We start from the raw sequence: 24,082 nt of genomic DNA, 5'->3' as shown, positions 1-24,082 counted from the left end.
AGGAGCCGTAAGTTCTACATCTTGATCCGAAGGTGGCCAGAAGGAGATTAGATTCCAGACTGGATAGAGCCTAAGCATAGAAGACCTCAAAGCCTGCCGACCTAGTGACACATTTCCTCTAGCAAGGCTATAACCTCCTCCAATAAAGCCACACCTCCTAATTGGGCCATTCCCTATGGCCAAGCATTCAAACATGAATCTGTGGGAGATGAATGTATTCAAACCACTACAGCCTGCTTTTCCTATAGAACCCAGGACCACCAGCCCAGAGACGGCACCACTCACAATGGGTTGAGACCTCTCCATCAACCACTCATTAAGAAAATTCACTAGTGCTGAATCTTATGGAGGCATCTTTTCCATGATCAAGGTTCCATCCTTTCAGAACACTTCTGAATACTCTAACTTGTGTCAAGTTGACACAAAACTAGCCAGGACAAAGCTAGAGCATCATATCCAGCTCATTCCTCTTTCTTCCTTCAATACCTCAGCATATCCTTACTATGTGTTAGACAAAGCCAAAACTGATGATTTCTAGTAGATTAGCCATCGCTAGCTCTGTTCTCCAAGCATTTTCCTCTACACCCCAGTCCCTGGCATCTTCAAGTCGTCTCGAACCAATCTGCATCCACTGGTCCCATGCTAATGACACACATCCTTGGAGAGAGTAGCAGATAACTTCTCCCTCTGACTTTACTCTTCTTCCTTCTATGCCAGCACTGTAAGGCTAGCTTTTTTATATCTCAAGTTGGAAATACAGTCACTTACCAATGCCTGTGCTCTATGGTCAATTGCATTAATGAATCATTCATTAAAAAAATTTATCAATTCATGACGCTCCATCAACTTCCTTGGGTGGAAATATGCCTGGACTTATAACATGAAATAATAATGTACATTTAAAAAGAAAATTTAATTTCCTCAAGTTAAAATGTTTTCAAAAATATTACTCCTGTCATCAATATTTCAAAAGACAGAGAAAGCATATGGGCCAGTCACCTGACTCTAAAGCTGTTTCTAAAGTTTTAACTGACAGATAGAAAAGCAAATGTCATCCAGCTAGACTACAGTTCTGTTCAGCAATCTGTACTTTCTGTTTTTAACTTGCATGAGAAGATGAATTCTGTACTTTTACCAATCCTCAAATGGAATTAATGAACTACAGTCAACGTATATAATTTATAATTTAAATATGTGACCTTTTTGAAAATAGTACTTATCACACATGAAGCAAATATCATTCTAAATAAAGTGCTAAAGCTTAAATATTTATTGCTGTTTGGTTTTAAATTCTAAAATAACTATATGCATACACACACATTCAGGAACATGGAGGATGGTGGGTGAATAGTAACTTCATAAAGTACCTTCACTATAAAACTAAACTCATTCTGTTACATGGAAAATGTGAACTGGCATTCATTAATTCTGAGCTTTCAAATAATAAATGCTATTATATAAAATGAGCTTACAGTTTATCTTGCCCTCAGGGGTTTTCCTAATGTATAGTGTTTTCCTTTGCTAACACAATGTTTGACAAATGCTAATGTTGGAAGTATGGTAGTATAGCTATTAGTTCTTTACTGCACAATAAGAAAGCAAAACAAACTTCATTTTGTTCAAACCCTGGACCTGAGGCCCCACAGTGTTTATGCAGATGTCTCACGCCCTGTCAAAGCTGCCATAACCACCATCTTTACACTGGGTTTGTGCCTCTGCCATGTTCTTTCCGGTTCTTGACATGATCTAGTTGTGGTTTCCTCTCCTGATAAGATAGGGCCGATGCCTTCCTTCTTCCTGTGACCAAGCCACCAAGCAGAGCTCTCTCCTGCTTTCAGTTTCTTAGAAAGAATCCAGCAACATGACTTTTAGTTCAGTAACCATGACTCAATCTGTTGACAATATTTTAGGATAGCTCTCAACTTGGAATATAGAAACAAAGTTCAGAAACAATTGCAGATTGTTGGGTCAGCCTTGAAAAATCTGATTCCTTAAAATAGAGCTCTATCAATTTCAAGGGTGTGGATACTGACAGCACATCCAGTTTCTCCTAGCTCTAAGACCAACACACATACACACACAGCTGATCGACTATCCCTATTTTCTCTGTCTTTCCTCAGCGACTTACTAATTTTATGCTGTTGGACAATGTTTGTGGAATATCAACAATCATGGTGAGTTTTTTTTTATTATGAAAGAGAAATTCACAGAACGTTATCCTCTGGAGCCGGAACTGCTGGGTCTGAGCATGCCCTGACGTGCAGATCGGCAGTCTTGCCGGTGAGCAAAAGAATACGAGGTTTGCAGCTGTGCTTGTGACCTCGGGTTTCAAAGTCCAAGTGCTGACTTAAGAAATTTCTCCAGCCCCAAGTAGAGCAGAGCAAGCTGGGGCGCCTAGGACAGAACTACCGTTACCACAGCAACCGCACCGCACGCTGTTGCCATAGAGACCCAAGGCGCCTCAGAAAGCTTAACGTAGAGGCGCCGGCCGCCAGGGATGCTTCGCGGAGGCTGTAAAGCCTCAGAAAAGCGAAGACACTTAAGCGAGAGCCTCAGCTGGCAGCAAGACCAGGCGCTGAGTAGCAGCATCTATCTCCTGCGACAGATCGGCCCCACAGGCTTCCTACTGAGGGAGGAGGAGCCAGAAAACGGGGATTTCCGGGTAACTACCGCACCATCAATCTCCCCTGGGGGTTGGGGGATGGGAGTGAGAGAAGTCTGGAGGGGGCTGAGTAGGGGAGGTGCCCCAAGTCAACTTCCCAATTCCTGTAAACAGACCTCACAAGAGGATTCATTTCCACCAGTGCTCCCAGACTTTAAAAACCGTTCACGTTACAAAAGGAGCTAGAGTTTGCTAGAAAACGTCCTTCCTTGATAGGCAATTGAACTCGAATTGCGTCCAATTCTTGTCAAATGGTGGACCTTAGGTTTTAGTATTAAAAACAAATAGAGGAGAGGGTTACATGAATATTAAGTGTGTGGTGTGTGCATTCCTGGATGCCTTCTTGGTGTTCACCAGCCCTGTAAATCAAATGAGAACCCTGATAGCTTCTAAATATTTGCTCGTTAAAATCAGTCTCTAATAGTTTCTATGATCATTTTCTTTTTACTCATTTTTAAAACTCTAACAGTTCTTTAAAGGGTAGTTTAAATGTTGATACTTTGAAAGCGTGTGCGTGAGAAAGAGTTACATTTCATTTTGTTAAAGGAGAACAGATGTTTCATATTTACATGTCCTGCTCTTGTCTGTCAACATGAGCCACTGAAACGTGCCTGTGTTTTAGAAACTTTAAATGTGTTGCCTCATAGTTAAGTGTACCGTACACAGTCCATCACTCTGTGCTTTGTCCAAAGCATGCATTTTTGATTTGCTGATTGATTGAGTTTAACAGTTTTAGCCCATATAGTCATGAATAAAACTAATCCTCTCTACCAAAAGTAAAATGCAAATGCAAAAGTCAATCAACCAACAAATCAATCAATCAATAATCAAAGTGAGCAAACCTTTTACAAAAGCTATTTAACTATCTTTTTTAAAAAAATGGATTAGAAGGAGAGCTTTTAATTTTACCTTTAATTTCACCAAAGTACAGATGACTTCTAGAAAATATGTTAATTCACAGTGCCACTTGTTAACCAAGTCCAAGAATAAAAGAGTAGAAACCCAGTTTTGAATGTTAAGAGAGAATATTTCTCAGAAGGCCCTGTTTGATCATATCCTATGTTCAGAGCCACTAAACCAATCAATAATTTAAATCTCTTTTAATCTAGTTATTTTATCAATGTAGTTTTACCCTAGCTCTTAAAATTAACTGGAATTTTTATTTTTATTTTTACTTTAAAGGTTTTGCTTGGGAACCCACATGAGTGCAGCTGCCCCTCGTTCCTGAAGAGGGGGGAACTGTGTAAGCACATATGCTGGTGAGTAATGGTTCCACAAAGAAACATGCCTTACCGCGGCTCGTGGTCTCAATACGCCCAGAATGAAGAAGTTCGGTATTGAGGAAATTAAAACTTAAAATGGCCGTAATTTGCCAGCATGCTTCTTAGGATTGCAAGTATTCCATTTCAGTCTGAAAATGAGTAAACCAGTTGAGAAACATTTAATAATATAAAGTAGAAAAATATTAATACATAATGTGTGTACAGATGTGAAATGTAACTATCAGATCTATGCTTACTCTTGAAACATTATCTTCAACAACTTCCTGTCTCCTGAAACACTGTCATGAAAATTGTGTTGTTTTCGGTATGTCAGGTTTTGGATATTTTCCACTTTCAATATAAATATTTTGAGATTTAAAAAATGAGGGTTCTAATTGAAGGATACTTCTCAAATCTGAAGCTTGTATAATGTTAGGGAAGCCTCTGTATTGAATAATTATCTTCCACACATAGAAGACAACCTCACCATTTAGTTAGTAGGCCGTACTTAAGTTTGTTTTGCCTTCCTAGTTACACCAACAAATCAGTAAATACACCTGTGTGTGTGTGCGTGTGTGTGTGTTGCTGCCTGTATGTATGCAATTACACCGTGTGTGTGTGTGTGTGTGTGTGTGTGTGTGTGTGTGTGTGTGTGTGTGTTGCCCATGGGGGTCCACCCCATGGGGGTTGGATCCACTGGAATGGAAGTTACAGACGGTTCTGAACTGCCTGCCATGTGGGTGTGGAGACTTGAACCCTGGTCTTCTGCAAGAACAAGTGCTCTTAACTACTGAGCCATCTCTGCATGGCCAGTAAATACATTCTTCTAATCTATAGCCAAGCATGATAGCACATACCTTGCTTTCTTGATTTTTGTTTTTTGTTTATTTTTTTTTTTGATTTGTTTTTTTTTTCCGAGACAGGGTTTCTCTGTATAGCCCTGGCTGTCCTGGAACTCACTCTGTAGACCAGGCTGGCCTCAAACTCAGAAATCCGCCTGCCTCTGCCTCCCAGAGTGCTGGGATTACAGGCGTGCACCACCACTGCCTGGCTTCATACCTTGCTTTCTTTTTAGTTGGTTGGTTGGTTTGGGGTTTTACTGTTGTTGCTTATGTTTTCAACTTTTTAAAAAGTTTTTATTTATTTACATCCTAAATTCTGTCCCCCTCCTTGTCCCCCCTCCTGACTCACAGAGGCCACCCCCCTCCCCTTATCCTTTGAAAGGTTGGGCCCTCCCCTCTTGGGTATCCTCCAGCCCTGTCCTACCTATCTCTGCTAGATTAGGCACATCCTCTCCCACTGAGGCCAGACAAGGCAGCCCCGTTAGGGAGCAGATGCCACTGGAGCAGATGCCACCATCAGGCTGCAGCTTTGGGAACAGCCCCCATTCCAGTTGTTGGAGCCCCACATGGAGACTGAGCTGCATGTCTGCTACATATGTGTCAGAGGCCTCGTTTCATCTGACTTACCCTGTTTGGGACTGCTCCATTTTGGTCAATTTTTATTAAAAATCTATTAACATAGGTTACTGGTTCTACCTGAAAGAAAGAAAAATATATTAGCCTTTCAAATGTACGGTGTGTCATCATAACACTTAAGAGTATTTCCAATATTATTTTATGACAGGGCAGGTTATTCTTTACTGCCTTTAATATACTATAACTCATTTCCTATAATATTTTAACCATGAACTAAATGGAAACATTATCCAAGTATGTAGTGCATGTTAATATTAATGTAAGTAAATTATGTGCTGAAGCACATTTATGTATATTTTTTAAAATATGTGTTTTCATGCTCTTTAAAATCACAGTTTTAGTGCGATTTCAAAATTTTCTACTGTATATTAAAATGGTAGATGTGGAAAAACAGTTTTTCCACTGATACTTTTAAGGAAGTTAAAGGGAGTATTGGGAATATCTGGACTTTTTCACTCTTCCTGGGAGGACTGTCTTGAGAAATAAAGGCATTCTCCCTCTCTAATCAATCCCTTTAGCATGGCATAATTTGCCTGTCAATCTCACATCAACTTACCTTACAACATAACTATAATTAACAGAAAATTGATTAAGTTTAAGTTTATAACATTTTCTGCATTAAATAATTCTCTTTTTTAGTTTACGTGTTTAAACAATGTGTTTTAAGATTACATCCAAATAAATGTTTTAATTTTTTCTACTTGTGAATATTAGGGTATTGTTGAAAAAATTCAAGCTTCCAAGGAATCATGAGTGTAAGTTTCTGACTTTTTACTTTTTAATCCTTTACTAATTTGAAATTAACAAAACTATGATGACCTTTCATTTAATCATATTCTACATTTGAATGCTTATTTTTCCTAAAGAATGAAGTTATAACTCTCTCTTTTCAAACTTCTTACATTTCAGAAAGTTCATTTTCATATTTGTACATCCCACTCAAACTCAGATAATTAATAAAATCGTGGGGGAGGACCACAGAGATGGCTCAGCAGGTAGAATTGCTTGCAGAGCAAGCCAGAGGGCCTGCATTCAGTCCCTGAGCAGTGGAAGGAGAGACCCCACCCCTGAAATGCCCTCTGAACTCTGCATGTTCAATGTGATGCATGCTCACATGAAGGAGTAGACATGCATTAATAATAAAAGTACGTCAAAACTGACCCAAACTTTTTTAAGAAATGTTTTCTTGAAAGTTTGCACAAGATTTAAATTTAGAAAAAAAAAGTCGGGATGAAACAATGGTGTTATTTGGAAGAAAATAACTTTCCTTAGTTTAAGCAAAGATTCATATATATAAAATTATCAACTTTTATAAGTAAAAATTTTCAGGTCCCAGAACTACCATGACACATAATTACATTCAAAACTACCTCGGCTAAACCAGGCATGGTGGTGCATGCCTGTAATTCCATTGTTCCGGAGGCTGAGGCAGGCAGAGCTCTGTGAGTTCAAGGCCAGCCTGGTCTACAGAGTAAGTTCCAGTACAGCCAGAGCTATATAGTTTTTTGAAACCTTGTCTCAAAGGAAAAGAAAAGAAAAGTAAAACAAAAGAAAACTAAAAATAAAGTTTGGGCAAAAAGGTTCTTTAGACATTTTTAAGCTACTTAAATTTGGCTTTAATGACCTCAAAATTAGAAGAAAAAGAAAAAATATTTCATTATACAAATACTATTGTCTATACAAAAGTAATATACTCCTCCTATAACTGAGGAGTTGTTTGCTGTTCAACCTAAGGACTAAATTTCAAATTTAAGTGACTGGTATTCGTAATATCGATGAAGAATCAAAGTGACAATCTCATTTAAAGTTTTTAACTCAAAACTTTTATTTAGGCAAATTCATTCCCCCATCCCAACTGTTATACAAATATATTTTACTATTATGTTAAAAATAAGTTAACATTGGTGTTTTCACATGTAGTTTCCTCTTAGTCACTTTAGTCTTTCAGAAATGTCTCCTACTTTTTACAACTCCAACTGTTAATTTTGTGCTGCTGATTGCCACTGAGTCACAGACCAACATTTCCAGCTGCCTTCTGGAAGGCCCCATGGACATTTTGAGCAGCTGATTTCCCTGATCCGTGTTCCCCTCTCATATGTCAGATGTCACATACTTTCTTGGTCCCTGTCCTATTGCTGTAAAGAGACACCATGACCAAGGAAACTCATAGGAAAGAAAGCATTAACTCGGGGCCTGCTAGCAGCTTCAGCGATTTATCCCCTTATCTTCAAGGCAGCAAGCAGGCAGGCAGGCGCAGCAGCAGCAGCAGCAGCAATTGAGAGCAGTTGAGAGCAGAAAGAGACACGAGCCCTGGCAGGAGCTTTTTGAAACATCAAAGCCATCATCCAATGGAACAATGGGACAATGCTTTCTTCCACAAGGCCACACCTACAAATCCTTCTGATCCAACCAAAGAGGACTTCCTAGTGACTAACCGTTCATATATATGAGCCACCCATTCTGACATCCCCTTTTATTCCCTTGCTGAACCTAGAAATCATACAATTCTTCATTTGCCTTCTCATGCTCTTCTTTCCTGTCTAGTCATCCTCCTGGCCCTGTTTGCTCTACACCTTCCCTTTTCCTAAGGTTTCCTAGCTCTGGTGTTCTTAGCATTATCCCACCACCTTACTCCTGTTCGCTACACTTCTCTGTTTTGTCCTCCTCAGTCACCTCTGCAAATCCTTTCCGCATGTTGACAAGGTTGTATGATCTCATACATTCTATTTCAGCATTAAGTTACATGTTGACTCTCTCCAAAAGTCTCATTCTTGCTGATCTTAATATTGTCCTTCCATATCATATTCACAAGCTCCCATGTTTCAGTTGAAGAACAGAAATGTAAGACAGGCCATATGTGCAATTTTGTGGTTGCAGTTTTATAAGAATCAAAATAGGCTGAGAAATAATGGAACAATGTATTTCAACTTAATACAGCAAAATAAACTGTCACTGTGCAATTGGAATAAAAATTAGAAACACTATTCTTTCATTTTTTGCTTTGTCTTCAAAATCTAATGTGTTTTATAATTTCTCAGGGTCTGTACTCAAACACTATATTTCAGTTGTGAACATTCGATCTGCTTGTAGTCCAATGTATTAAAATGTCCTAAGGAAACCTATTACTTCATATGCTAACTTAAAAATAAATAGCAAGGCCTTGGACATCAGTGGGAGGAGCTGCCCTTGGGCCTGAGGGGGTTTGATGCCTCAGTGTAGGGTAATGCTAGGATGGAAAGGCAGGAATAGGTGAGGGGAGGAGCACCCTCATAGAGGCAGTAGAAGGAGGATGGGATAGGGGGTGTCCAGAGGGGAGACCTGGAAAGGGGGTAACATTTGAAATCTAAATAAAGAAAATATCCAATAAAAAATAAAAAATATCCAATATCCAAAATAAATAAATAACAAAAAAGAAAGGTAGACATATAATATCCAAGTCCTCACAGACATACTCATAAAAATATTGTTAACTGCAGATTATCAGCTGTAAACATAAACAACAAAAATTTTAATTCGTATTTTTCAAGCCATATTAGCTAAATCTAGGCATATGACCGTTCCTATGGCCAGTGGCTAAAGTATTACACCGCACAGCTTTAAGTGTGTGCACTATGTGCATTCTAACTTCAAAAATAGCATTCAGCATGGATTGTTCTAACTTCATGTGCTTTGTACATCATGAAGTCAAAAGCCTGCATTTTCCTGAGTACAGGAAGTATTAAATTAGTAAATTATTTATATTGACTATGCATTAATTTGAAACTTTGTACTTCTTAACTGAAAAAAATATTTTGAACATTGAACTCTGTTTCTCCCAAAAGTATATTTCTAATGAAACTTAAATATATCATCCATTTCTTTTGAATGCATTGGTGTATGAAGCCATCGGTTAAATTATTTATAGGTGAAAATTCTTTGTTAAGCTCTGTACTCCATTTTTAATAGGGTTATTTGGCTCTCTGGAGTCTACCTTCTTAGTTCTTTATATATATTGGATATTAGCCCTCTGTCGGATGTAGGGTTGGTGAAGATCTTTTCCCAATTTGTGGGTTGCCATTTTGTCCTTTTGACAATGTCCTTTGCCTTACAGAAACTTTTTAATTTTATGAGGTCCCATTTGTCAGTTCTTGATCTTAGAGAATAAGCTATTGGTGTTCTGTTCAGGAACTTTTCCCCTGTGCCCATGTCCTCAAGGGGCTTCCCCAGTTTCTTTTCTATTAGTTTCAGTGTGTCTGGTTTTATGTGGAGGTCCTTGATCCACTTGGAAAAAATTATTCATAGATAAATAAAAAATATTTAAAAAGAAACTTTCAAATTTCTCCATAAGAATATACAGGATATTATTTTGTATGCTGCTTTTATTTTACACACACAGACACACACACACAGACATACACACACACACACACACACACACACACATATATATATATATATATATATTAAAAATGTAAAAATACATAGACCTATTTTGTTTGAATTCTGTATTCTGCTTTTTCACACACAATTTCCATCACTTTCTATTTTCAATTCAATGTATTTGTTGTAAATTTGCCTAATGGCCAATGTTCCACTGACTATAGCATATCAAAATTAACCTCCTATTACTTAATATTTATTTCACTTCTACATATTATATTCTTTTGTATGACATTTTCTTGTTTTAATTTTGGAGCCTAGCAAATAGTTTATTTTTAATAGTCATATTAAGAATTTTTATTTGTTTCTCATACAAATTACCCTTTTAAATACTTTCATTGGCTAACCATGATTTCAGAGTGTATCAATATTCTTATGTGTTTTAGGTTCATGATTAATAGAACATAAAGATGTTAACCACATATTTAAGTCTCTACTAGAAATAAAGACACAGAGAAACATTTAGACCTAATAATATTACTGTAATTTTAGAGCAAAATACACTAAGTCATATAAAATATAAAAATGGCATGCAAATTCATAGTGATTTTTTGCATGCCTACTAAATTAAGCAAGAGATTGTTTTCACTCTCCCACATGTCAAACATTTCTATGCAGAAATCCCAGCTGCCTCCAAACAACATCTTAAGTATAGGAAGTTTATACTTTCACTTATTATTATTTATTTCATAGATTTAATTTAATGTCTCTGCATTATTCTTGCTTTACTTCACTTGAAAGAAGGATGAAAGAAATTCTTTCAGTAATTTACTGAGACAACTGTATGGTGATACAGAGATGATTAATTCAAACCAAACACAGTTCTCCACCCTGCACCAACACATACGGATGCCACAGTAACAAAAACAAGACAAGAGCCCGAAAAAGAAATTCCAAAAACTATTTTCATTGTAAGGAAAGATGATTTGAAAGGGCTGAGACAGTGCACGAGAAAAGAAAGAGGTTTAACAGTAGGAAGAAGCCACAGAGAAGGCATACAGAATGCAAGGAACACACTTTCACAGAGGTGTCATTTCTGAAATAATTTTGAAAGAGTTTTTTAGTTTTATTCCAATAAACAGCCAAAGGATGATTTATACATAAAGGAATGCACACAAAAAAATGAGGAGGTGGGTGGTAGCCCTGCAACTCTCATTAGAATAAGAAGAGAGGTCCGTTAAAATAAGAGAGGAACACACACTAAACAAAACATAATGAATACACAACTGTTTTGTTTGCCTCGTGTTCTCAAGACCATAAGAACAGTAAATACGTAAAATTTAATTTGTGTGATAGATTGAGGTTGCTAGACAAAGCTAGCTCCCTTTCTCTTTTCTTCCACAACATTTCTGTTGTTCTCATACATTGCTTTTACATGTGATCTCACCGTGCTTCTATTACTGTCTAATTCATTTTATAGCACACACAACAGATTCTGGGCAGCTTCTTTTGTGAAATTCTTAAATGTGCAATCTTTTGTTCACTTTCTTTTTTATATTCTCCTTTTTAAAAAAGAGAGCAGATGTTGCTGTTTCCCTATGGCAAATGACACTCCTCCTCCAAGTACTGGGTAATTAACATTTAATTTCCTCCCACAGCCCACCACCACCTGCCACACCACCTCAGACAAGAAACAAAAGGTTTCTGTATTGAAACAGAAATACCTTTTTTTTTTTTGCAGTTCCTTCGGTGTTTAATTGGGGGGTCTTTCCAAGAAAACAGCTTTCACATCCCTGCATATGATATTTAACTTATATGTATTTAAAATATACAACATAAACAGAACTTGGGAGACTAACAAGCAGACTTTAAACTGTGCTGTTAGGGAGAGAAGGCAGATGGGGAAAGGAGCCATGGATGGGGAGAAAGAATCTCGAGTTCTAAGACTAAAACTATATACAATGAGGTTGTCGGTAGGAGCAACAGGATGTGGGAAATTCATAACTCAAGAATGTACATCCCAAGGGTACAACGGCAAGTTGTCCAAGTCTGCTGTGACAGAGATGACCAAAGCTCTCTTTGCTATGGACACAAAACTAAAACAGGAAAAAGCTACAAGTGTTAGCTCATAGCCAGCCCCCTCTGTTGTCCACTCACTAACAAGCACTAGCCATGTGTACATATCCATATGCCCCGTTTTCTCTATGTATTCTCACTGTTGCTTTTATTCATTCAAGCTTTCATTCATTTTCTTTATTTATATTTGTGTTTGTGTTTGTGTCTCTATGAGTGCATGACCAATGTGGGGATGTCCACTCAGGCCAGGAAGAGGCTATTGGAATCTCTGAAGCTGGGACTGCAAGGCCTGCTGTGAAGTGAACCTGTGTTCTCTGCAAGTTCAGTACACACTCTTAACCAATAAGCCATGTCTCCCACCCTTACTTTAATACTGTATATTGATTACATATTTGTTTGCAGGCACATGAAAAGACCAAATGTCAGCATGACGACAATTGTTGGGTAATATTATCACACCCCAAGCCTGTGATGCAGGCTAAACTAGTTTCAGTAACAAAGTGGGGGTGGAGGGGTAGGCAATTGCATTGTTTCTGTAAATTGCTCTTTTCTAGCCATTTTCCTCCAATTACAACACAAAGAAGTGGTGAGTATGACTAGACATTCCAATTAGCACTGTCTTTCTCATATTTGAAAGAAAGCTATAACAGCCTGTGACTATATCTTTGTGTTTCCTTTCTTGCCACCAAATTCTAATGCTTCAACATTTTTCACCAGCTGCTTTCCAGTTGGGTCTTACCGAAGGAGAAATAAATGACTTGCTACGGGGGACACATCAGGTCCAAACCCCACAACTTAGAGCGAGTGATGAGGCTGCACGAGTGGAAGAGGATGGCTACCTTAAGCAGAAGGACATCAGTGCAGGGGATATCTGCCCTATTTGTCAAGAGGTGCTGCTGGAGAAAAAGCTCCCTGTCACCTTCTGCAGGTTGATGCCTTTGTGTTTGTATTCTAAAGTCTTATGAAAATTCTTGATTAATATTCCTAGGAAGTTACATTATGACATTCCTTGATAGAACAAAATAAAAGCTTCCTCTGTGTCTAATGTTCATTTCCTTTGGGCTCTTTTGTTTCCTAGCATGTGTCTTATGAAATGTCCTGTCCTTCTGAATATTTCTAGGCTGTTTTAGGGGTAAAAATTGAAAGTATCAGTCCATAGTTATTCATCCCTCTGCTTTAATTAATTAAGAATAGGAAGACTTTGTTTGCATTTTTATTAATCCCTTCTATATTGATTGATTGATTGAGGAGTTGGTTGATTTGGCAGGTGTGTGGAGTCACATGCCTTGGCACACGTGAAGGTCAGAGGAGAAGTGTGGAGACTGAGTTTTCTCCTTCCACTTTGTCTTCCAGCAATGAGATCACTACCCCACCCACTGGGTGCCAAGGCCTTTACTCCTTTCCCATCTCACCAGCCCTTGGTTTTTTTCCCTTTATATAGGGGGATGTGATATGACTGTAAAACTATTTTATGAATGTAAAGATTATTTTATTTTGAAGTTGTAAATGTTCTTTTCAATTTTTAAGAAATTCTATCTTGTAATTTAAGGTGTTCAGATTTTTTTACTTGGCAAGTGAACGTCCTCACTGAGAGAAACTCAATCATGCTGTTCTTCAGGGTACTCAAGCTGGACTTTGGGAGCTGAGGGTGCCATGTGCTGATTAATTCTCTTTATTTTTTCTCCTGTGTACTTGCCAAATATTTGACTCCTATTTTGTATATATACATGTGGTTGCTTTTATTGGATACTTAATAGCTTCTAACTACTTCCCCAAACATTATTTTTCCCACAGAAATTGCCCACATGTTTAAGATGTCTCACGATTTTTCAATAAAGCAAAAGAGAGTAAAGGGGGATAGGATCTACCCCCCCATTGAAAGAATTAACATTTTAGCTTTCATTTGTGTTAAAGCTACACTTATAGTGGCCTTATGAATGAAAAATAATTTTATGATCTAAATCTTTCACCATTTCCTTTAAATGAAAAACTTGTATTTGGAATTCTGATAAAGATGGTAAACTAGATTGTTGTCTATTTGTAATCCAGCTATATCTAGAAATCGGTTTGAAGTGCATTTTATAAGAAATAAAGATGTTCCCAGAGAGGTTTTTAATTTACTTAAATATTTATAGCAAATACATACAATGAATGATAGCACCTGAATTTTATTTCTGATAGGTTTGGTTGTGGTAATAACGTTCACATAAAATGCATGCGGATCTTAGCTAACTACCAAGACACGGGGTCAGCGGCCAGTTCCATGTTGAAATGTCCGCTGTGCAGAGAAGAGTTTGCACCACTAAAAGTTATCTTGGAGGAGTTCAAAAACTCTAACAAACTTATGACGATATCTGAGAAAGAACGACTGGACAAGCACCTCGGAATTCCCTGCAACAACTGTAGCCAGCTGCCAATCGAGGGCAAGTGCTACAAGTAAGTCTCCGTGCTCCCGGCTGGGAGCATTTAGCCTGCCCTTCCTCTCCTCCATACCCTGTGCCTGCCTTATGCCATGACAGCTTGTTTGGGATTTCCTTTTATTTTCCTTGCTTTTGCAAGAACATTGGCTTTCCAGTCTCACGTGGACTGACTACGAAGTAACAATTGGAAACTCTAGCATTCTTCCCCACCCCTCACCCCACCTGACTGCTAAACTTCCTGGGGCCTCCAGTCTCTTGAGGGTTAGGGGCATCATTTTTGAATGAACATGAACCCAGCAGTCCTCTGCTGTATGTGTGTCAGGGACCTCATATCAGCACCAGCTGTATGTTGCCTGTTTGGTAGTCCAGTCTTTGAGAGATCTCGGGCCCTGATAAATGAGACTGCTGGTCTTCTTACAGGATTTCCCTTCTCCTCAGCTTCTTTCAGCCTTCCCTAATCCAACAACAGGGGCCAGCTGCTTCTGTCCATTGGTTGGGTACAGATATCTGCATCTGACTCTTTCAGCTGCTTGTTGGGTCTTCTGGAGTGCAGTCATGCTAGGTCCCTTTTTGTAAGTGCTCCATAGCCTCAGTATAGTCAGGACATGGGACCTCCCCTTGAGCTGGATCCCATCGTGGGCCTGTCGCTGAACCTTCTTTTCCTCAGGCTCCTCTCCATTTCCATCCCTGTAATTCTTTCAGAGAGGCACAATTATGGGTCAGAGTTGTAACTGTGGGATGCCCCCCTCCCTCATTTAATCCCCTGTCTTCCTGCTGGAGGTAGTCGCTATTGTATATTTAAAAAAAAATTGTTTCAATCTTTATTAAAAATTTCCTGAAATACATCAATGTATTTTTCTATTTTCCTAAACTTAGACTATGATCAGCCAAATTAAATATTTAGTTTAACTTTCTGGTAAAATAGGATTTTTTTTAAACCCCAGCAATATTTTATACCTTTGTCCTTCAAAGGTAAAGTACTTTATACCTTGGTCCTTAAGCCTGTGCTATACTGAAGAAAATTAATCATGAGCAGAAATCTGTATTGAAAAATGGCCGGTCAGAGAGGGCCCCAAGGAGTCATCTGAGTTGAAAAGAACTTGCACCGACTTTTAACATGAGGTGGGCTAGTGAAAGGATAGAAAATACAGCCTAAGTCTCGTATGACCCCATAATGACTTCATAGAAGTGTTTGGGGCTCCTTAGAAGCCTGGAGTTAAAGCTTCTTTGGAGCGAGATAGCATTTTAAACTTCTGACTTCTTGGAGTCATTAGAGACTTAGGCTATATTTTCTATCCTTTCATTAGCTCAGGACTGTTGGTTTTAAAAATGATGGTCTTCAGCAGCTGTTGCATGAGTAGTTTAAACATTGCTGTAAACTGTGAATTGGAACACTTAGGGACCAAATGACCTGTGTGAGAGAAGGGTATGAAGAGGAGCCCTGGGGAGAATCAGAAAAACCCCTGGCACTTGTACTAAGGTATTCATCAAAGGGTTAAGACCTTTTAACTGATTCTATCAAAGATGGTGGAACACTATTGCCCTGTAGTTTTTGATGATGGTCAAGTCCTCAGCCAGGGTGTTGTCTGTTGTCTTACCTGGAGGATTGTCCTTCCAGAAACCACTAAGTTGATTCCTTCTGGATTGTGCTTCCCTGCCCCACGCTCAGTCTCATCTGAGGGAAACTTCTTGGAACTTGTCTTCAGATTTGGCTAACAACTAACCATTCTGAATGCCTTGATTACAAATCAAAGCTGCATCTGTGACATTTTGTGACTCCATCATGAGATAACTGAAGAGGGCGGCAGCACAGAATAAATCATCTGTCTATGGGCTTATGGGCTTAGGTCACATGGAACTCCAGAGAAAGAAGCCACTGGAGACTAATTGATCTGAAAGCATCATGGAAAGGACATGGAGGAGACAAAGTAATAATAGTCTCCCAAGTATACCCACAGGCTTATCACCTGGATGTCAAGTTACATGACAGCAGGGGTCAAGTTTGCAATAGAGTCATGGTTTCTTGTCAGTTGACCTTTAAATAGGATGATTCTGACTTGGATAAACACAATATAGTCACAAGAGCTCTTGAAAGTGGAAGAGGAAGGGGAAAGCAGGAACTATATCTGTGGAAGAGCAGCAGAAAGTGTTCTTAATTACCTAAAAGATGGAGCATGCTCAAAAGTGTAAGCTACCTTTAGAATATGGTAACAATCCAGGAAACAGATGTCTTTCTGCCACCTCAAAAAGTGACACAGCTGGACCAGCACTACCTTATTCCTTTGAAACTCACCAAGTCTCCATTCTGCAGAACGCTCTGATAATCTATGGATGCTATTGAAGCTAACACATTTATTGCCTCTACAGAGGCAACAGGAAACTCACAATGTGACCAGAGTGGGCTTTGCCATGTGTAGATCATTCACAAGGATGTGAGTCAACTTTCTCACTTAAGAAAATGGGCAGTGATAACGTTTCTCTCCCATGTCTTGACTTGCTGTGTTCCAGGTGCACTGAGTGTGTGGAGTATCACTTATGCCAGGAGTGCTTTGACAGCTGCTACCACCCTTCCCACGCCTTTGCATTCCGTGAGGTAAGTGCCCACCAAAAACTGATGTGCCATTTGCTATGCCAGAAAGACCAGCAAATCTAAGAACATAAACAGCAGATAACACTCTGGAAGGAAGGAGCTGACTTGTAATTTACAAATCACATTTAGAATTTTATAAGTGTGTCCAAGGCAACTGAATTTTGTACTGATGCTTTATAAAATCCATCACAATACTAAGCAATACCAAAGTGTCATAAAGAAACTTTAAGAGCAGGCACTGTAGCCCTCAGCCTGAAAATGAGTTGTAGATACCCTAGCCTGTGGGCAGGCTTATCATAACATTTCTGACAACCATTATGGTTTTCTCTTAAAATTTCTCATGCCCATGAATAATACATAGAACTTTTATGGATCTTTGAACTGTACATTTTAAAAGTATCTCCTGAAATGCAGTGTGGTAATCCCAGCACTTTGGAGTCTAAGGCAGAACAGTCACATGTTTTTTGGTCAATTGGGCTACTTAGTGAAACTTTGGTATCTCTATCTCTATATCTCTATCTCTGTCTCTGTCTCTGCCTCTGCCTCTACCTCTAGATAGATAGATAGATAGATAAATAGATAGATGTGTGTGTGCGTGTGTGTGTGTAGTGATGCTATGTAATGCTACCTTTTTCTAACTGTAAAAATAAAACTTATAATTATAGTTAATTTTTGTTTGTTTGTTTGTTTGTTTGTTTGTTTGAGCCAGGGTTTCTCTGTGTAGCCCTGTCTGTCCTAGAACTCACTCTATAAATCAGACTGGCCTTGGACTCAGAGATTTACCTGACTCTGCCTTTCCGGTGCTGGAATTAACGGTGTGTGCCACCATTTCTAGGCTATAATTAATATTTGTATAGTAAGAAGAACTGGGCAAGCCAGCAAGATAACTCGGTGGATAAAGGTGTTTGCTGTCAAGTCTAGAAACCCAAGTTCAATCCCTAGACATACATGGTCAACAGAGAGAATCTACTCCTGGAATTTAATGTCTGTCCTCAATGCAACTGCCATGGCATGTACACACATGGGCTTGGGGATGGAGGAGGGGGACAGACAGAGATAGGCAGAGTCGGAGAGAACACTAAATTAAGTAAATAGTAAAATTGAAGGATGATATTTGGGTGTGGTGATACATATCTATAATCCCAGTTACTCAAAGGCTGAGGACTGCAAATTCAATGCCAGTCTGGGCAACATTCAGAACTTACAAAAGAGGAGGACAGAGAGATTTTCTCAGTGATCCAGATACTTGCCACTCTTCTAGAGAACCCATATGGTGTTTCAAAACTCTCCTGAAACTACAGTCCCAAGGCCTGTGAGCACAGGGCATGGACATGGTACACATATATACATGTAGGCAAAACACCCACACATATAAAATAAATAACATTTTAATTGAAAATAAATTAATGAATTCAAAGTAATGGGTGTAGCTCAGTGTTCTGTTGGTTAAACCAGTGTTGAAAAAGAAAGCAAAACCATTCTAGTAAATTCAAAGCAGGACGTGAGATCTGTCAGTAATTTATAATTTTAATGTGGTAAAGCAGATATTCTTATAATGAGTATCTTGCAATATTATATCATTATTATAAAGCCTTGATTAATTTAATCAGAAAACAAATTTCAATGATTTACAAAATAACATCTTTTTTTCTGCCTATTTCAGAAAAGAAACCAAAGATGGAGATCAGTAGAAAAAAGATCAGATGTTGTAAAATATTTAGATACTAAAAATGAGGGAGAAACAAATAAGCTATGTTTTCAAGAAAAGCAAGGGTAAGATTCTCAGTAAAATTTACATCTCTTGTGTGACAGTATCTGCGCGTAACTTTTTTAATTTAAAAGGGTTGCATATGTTCTTTGTTTTCATATTTGTTAAGCAATTGCACATGTATCCCAAATAACATTTCACATCCCTGCAAAGAGCAAGGGTCTTGCATCAGCCCATTCAAATCCAGTCCTAGGCTTTGAGTATACAAACTTCACTTCTTTTTGCACATTTTCCCCATTTTAAAACAGGTATACCATTGTGCCATTATGGGTATGCATCTATAGAGGAATGGAAAGCATTAATGTTTTTGATGACTATCTGAATAAGGTCCACATCTCCTTTGACTCTGCTTTTGTTCTGAATACCATTTTTGTCTGGCTTACCACTTTCTAATGGCATTGAATACCAGTTAGTTCAGTCTATCATCTTTATGTTAACCGTACTTTTAACATTGCACTGTTAGTCCCACAATATTGGTGTAAACATGGAATTTTCTCACAAACTGTCATCTACCGATTGACATCACTATCCTTGAGTATTTGAGCTTACTTTTGTGCACCTCATCTGTTGACAAGTAAACTAGTTTGTATTCTCTAAACATATGTCTAACTATTTGTTCAAATTGAAATAATTCCAGCTTATGACCCTCAAATTGTTGTCTTTTTATTGACTTTAAAGTATAACCAAAAATCTCATCAATATTTCTGCTTGATGTGGCTAAATTAAACTGTGTTCTTTATGATGTCAGCTCTACCAGATTCAGGAGCTATACAACAAGCATAAATCTCTAACTCAAGAAAACCTTGGCTTCCATTGTGTTATTTATGTAGCAAATTTGTGCTCTGAATTACTTTCTGATCGGCAATCACATATGGGCTTTCAGGTCTCTCTGTTTGTCTTGCTCAGCCAGTTTTACACACCGAAGCATGTTGTGAAGTCTCTGCCTCTCCTTCTGATTACAAAGAACAGCAAGCTGCTTGCCCCAGGGTACCAGTGCCGACTTTGTTTGAAGTCATTTTGTCTTGGTCAGTATACCAGACTGCTACCATGTACTCACAAGGTAAAAGCCACATCCCTTTCTTCTTACTTTTACTAAAAGGCAGTTTAGTAATAAATTCAGGAATAAAATGGCGGTTGAAGGTATCCCTTCTGCTCTGGCTTGTGCTCTGTACGGAGATGCTCACTGGCACAGCACAGCTGGACAAGTTCCTGCAGGGGAGGCAGTTTGCCCTCATGAAAAATTTGCATTTAGTAGGACTTGCTTCTTTATACCCTGACTGGCTAGGATAAATGGCACTTTAACTGAATTCTTTTATGTACTTATGTTACATGTGACATACAAAAAGCTTATAGAATCCTAGCAGTGTGCCATGAGTTTTTACAGTTAGTTCTCTAGATAAAAATAGAAATGCTTTGAATGAAAACTATTCATAAGAGCTCACTATATAATCAAAGTCCAGTGTCACTTGACACCCATAGTTAATAATCATATCTTCCCCAAATAGCATTGTTTAAATAAACATGTAGAGCTTTAAAGCCACACTTAAGTTTAAGTCTGATAGTACTTTTTATAAACAAAAATGCATGTGTTTTACTTAATGTGTTATGATTGCTAGAGTCATTTTCAACTCTAGTTGGTTATGAATTTTTAATTTTTTACTATTTTCATTGGAAGTTATTAGCATGAAAATAATACTGTGAGTGATGAGTTTCTAACAAAGCTAGGAAGGTGATATACATAAAGGTCCTTACATTTTACAGTGTAAAATGGAAATCAGTCAGCATGGATATTGTATTTATGAATGAATGTGTTCAAATATTTTCATAAAACTTGATAAGTTGGCATTATCTTTGTCTTTGATCAATAGTTTCAATATACAATTAGGCTGGAAATTTTTATATAAGTAGCATCCGATGAACTTATAGCATTTTTGTTTCAAGTTTCACAGGAAATGTATTGACAATTGGTTATTCCACAAGTGCAATTCATGCCCTATTGACAGACAAGTCATATATAACCCTCTGATCTGGAAAGGCACAGCCGTGGATGGACAAGCACATCAGCTGGCTTCAAACAAAGACATCGCCCGTCTGTCGAAGCAGCAAGAGCCAAAACTTTTTATTCCTGGTACTGGATTAGTTTTAAAACAAAATAGAACTGGAATTTTACCTAGTATTCCCCAGTATAATTCTAAAGTATTGACTACATTTCAAAATCCATCAGACAACTATCAGAATATAACAATGGATGACCTATGCTCAGTCAAATTAGATAATTCAGATTCAAGAAAATTAGTTTTTGGATATAAAATTAGCAAACAGTTCCCCACATATCTCCAAGATCCAGCCACTGGTCAAACACCATCTCAAACATTTCTTCCTTCCCTTCCTCATAAGAATATTATTTGTCTCACTGGAAGGGAAAGCCCACATATCTATAAAAAAGATCATACTAGTCAGAGTCGAAAGACAAGCAGAGGTTATGAACATATAAACTATAACACAAGGAAATCTCTCGGTACTAGATTAAGACAAAACAAGAGATCAAGTACATTATCTACAGAAGATTTAAATCTTACTATCAACTGGGGTACAACTAAACTTAGTTTGTCTAAAAGACAAAATAATTCCACGGGGAAAGTTAGACAAAAATGTGGCCGTCCACCCAGACGACCTGCATATCCCCCTTTACAAACGCAAAGTGCTGCTTTGTCTTTAATAATGGAAGGAATTCAACTATGAAAAAAGCATTTTTATTACACCAGAAAAAATGAATATTTAATATGCAAAATATTTTATCTGTAGCACATAATAATCCATGTACACACTTGACAAATATATATAAAATACTCTATTGTCATTTTTGCCTACTTGTCTGTGAATAACTTATCGTACTTACAGAAGTCGCCCTGCTACATGGGAGTACAAGCAATATGTGTTTTAATGAGAATACTCAAGATGTTACGTATTGTGAACAATGAATAGAGCGTTCATATCTTATTTTAGGCTGATTAATTTTTTCACTAAAGAAATAGATTTTCTCCTGCTTTGAGTCACTGCTCTCACACGGCCAGAGAATAACATTGCATGCAGGATTACTTCTGGGGAACTACACAGATTTCTCACTTTTGTCACACTAACAATCCCTGAAAACTTATACAAAATTCCCAATGGCAATCCTTCTGTTATGTTTCCTTAAAGCAGTTTTACTACACGTGAAATGAAACATGCAATCAACCATGACACGCTGACAGTGGGATCATCTTACTTTTAAGAAATATGTATTCTATGATTTCTTTTCTAAACCAGAGCTGTCTTAAAATAATCATTGCTTCAAAAATTCATCTGCAAAAAATAATGGCGTTTAGATGCTTATTCTATTTTTATATTGCATGACTTGGTGAGTTCTCAAATTTTGTTAACAACTTTGAGTTGTAGTATTGAGAGAGCAGGCCTCACTGCGGATGGCAGAGGCCAACTTCAGGTAGACGTCAACCTTATACATTGAGGCAACATCTCTCACGAGGCCTGGGGCTCACTGATTCAGCTAGACTCAGCTATCCATTGAGCCCCCGGGGTTCCTATCTACCTTCACCATCCTGAGACTACAAGCACTGCACTCAGTTTTGTTGTCGTTGTTTTGTTTTGTTGGGTTTTTTTTTTCTTTCACACAGGTGCTGAGACTCAGGCTTGGGTCTTCATGCTTAGGTGGCAAGGACTTTATTGACTGAACTATCTCCCCAGCCTCTCAAATAATGTTCTTTATTTTGCCAATTTTATATTGTTCAGTTTTACCAGTGAAGACTTGGGAGCCAGATGCTGGAGTGAAAGTCTGCTTGGTCAGAGAGACAAAGCAAGCACCTAGCCGACCTTCCTCCTCAACAAACATCCCACCAGTGCCTCATGTCATCTCAAACAGAAACCTCCTTCAAACAATGTCCCTCCCTTCTACTTCCTGAGCATCTCTCCATTAGTATTGCAGGATCACACTGTGAACCGTAAAATTGTGTTATTTACTAGAAAGACCTGTTTCTGGGTGTGGTGTGGCTCAGCCCTAGCACACATCTTTAATCCAAGAGTGTTCTGTTTATTGTAAACCGGACTAAATGACGTCAACCATAGTTGAAAAGTGGAGCGAGCAATCAAATTGACGGGGAGTGAACATAGGGAAGAAACACGGAGAGTAGAAGGAAGTCAGGAAGACAAATAGCTGCACAGGAAGTAGAAGGGTGGGATATGTAGTCTGAGGGCTTTCGAGACACAATGGAGGAGGAGAACTTTCTTTTTCTTTTGGGACATCAGCTGTGGAGGAAGGTCAGCTAGATACTTTCTCTGCTTCTCTGAGCTAGCAGGCTTGTGGCCCAGCATCCTATGCTCAGCATGATTGGAGAAGGAGAAAACCCACCAACTTTGCAAAAAGCAGAGAACACCTGAAAATAATAATGCAGAGTACTGGAGGAATCTTACAGGAAGCTGCAGAGGAGAAATTTGCCTGGGGTCAGCTCCAGAGGAAGCATCTGTTCCTCAAAAGTGTCAGGATACCCAAGAGACTAGGAAAACTCCAAAGCTGCTGGAGCCTCAAGCCCAGAGCAAGAAATGGCACAGGTCCCTCGGAGACAGTGAATCACAGTGATGAGAGACGATGGGTTCCATCAAAATTGATAAAGATCCGAATCCAAGTAAAAGAAACTTCTACGTGAAAGGTACAACTCCAGGAATAAAGAGATGCAGAAAGACAGCAATGTAGATAGCAGAGAAAGCTGATCTCTCCCTACCCTAGCCCCTACCTGGGGACAGCCTCAGCACACCAGCTGAGAAAGGACAGACTGGCAGACTGGAAAACCTTGCAGCTGAAATGGACATTTGCTGAAGGACAGGCGATCAGGACTGCAGTTATGAAGGATCATCAAATCATCAGGCCTTCTTAAAGACATTTGAATTGCTACGGTTATGGAATTGATAATTATTTCTGTTGTAGTAATTGAAATACATATATATATATATATATATATATATATATATATATATATATATATATATATATATATGATTTTTGGCTTAAAATGAAAGGGGAATTATGTAGAATTTTAATCCAGCAACATGGCTGCTCTGGCAAGGGATCACATCTGAAACTATTCTTCTAGGTCTTTGTGATCTGACTGGAATACGGACACACCCCTAATGCACAATAATGTAGGTAAACTTAGTTTATAGAAGGAAGCAGCCATGTTAGAACATAATGTCTGGGGGGCAGACAAAGTGCAAATCAGAGAAAGATTTGACAGAATGAGTCAGAGATGGGATACCCCCAACTCTCAGGGCAAAGGACAAGAGAGAAGGGGCAGTTTTGCTGGGAGAGTTTCACAGACAGGTTGAAGAGAGAACAAGCTAGACACAGGTGAAGAAAGAACAAACCAGAGAAAAGGGAGCCAGAAGATTCGAATAGACTTCTAGAGTTAGTTTGAGG

The 24,082-nt window shown here is 38.4% G+C and overlaps 1 protein-coding gene across 1 annotated transcript; it reads left to right on the top strand.

Moving 5' to 3' along the window:
• The first annotated feature begins 2,268 nt into the window (after positions 1-2,268).
• On the top strand, positions 2,269-21,390 carry Zswim2 (zinc finger SWIM-type containing 2). Its single transcript, XM_052181175.1, has 9 exons — positions 2,269-2,662; positions 3,845-3,921; positions 6,117-6,157; positions 12,555-12,765; positions 14,019-14,273; positions 16,766-16,850; positions 18,511-18,620; positions 19,522-19,675; positions 20,557-21,390. Exons 1-9 carry the CDS (start codon positions 2,498-2,500, stop codon positions 21,355-21,357), a joined length of 1,899 nt encoding a protein of 632 aa, XP_052037135.1. The 5' UTR covers positions 2,269-2,497; the 3' UTR covers positions 21,358-21,390.
• The last annotated feature ends 2,692 nt before the right edge of the window (positions 21,391-24,082 follow it).

This window comes from Apodemus sylvaticus, chromosome 5 (assembly GCF_947179515.1).
Source record: "Apodemus sylvaticus chromosome 5, mApoSyl1.1, whole genome shotgun sequence".
In the NCBI taxonomy this organism is placed as follows: Eukaryota; Metazoa; Chordata; class Mammalia; order Rodentia; family Muridae; genus Apodemus; species Apodemus sylvaticus.
Note: the sequence above shows the minus strand (reverse complement) of the source record. Positions and strands in the feature narration are given on the sequence as shown.

What these genes read in the sequence shown, in the direction of transcription:
- Zswim2 (XM_052181175.1), top strand. Translation starts at nt 2,498, where the DNA reads ATGCTTCGCGGAGGCTGTAAAGCCTCAGAAAAGCGAAGACACTTAAGC. An exon ending in GCTTCCAAGGAATCATGAGT is followed by an intron (nt 6,158 to 12,554) that starts GTAAGTTTCTGA and finishes ATTTTTCACCAG; the next exon opens with CTGCTTTCCAGTTGGGTCTT. An exon ending in ATCGAGGGCAAGTGCTACAA is followed by an intron (nt 14,274 to 16,765) that starts GTAAGTCTCCGT and finishes GCTGTGTTCCAG; the next exon opens with GTGCACTGAGTGTGTGGAGT.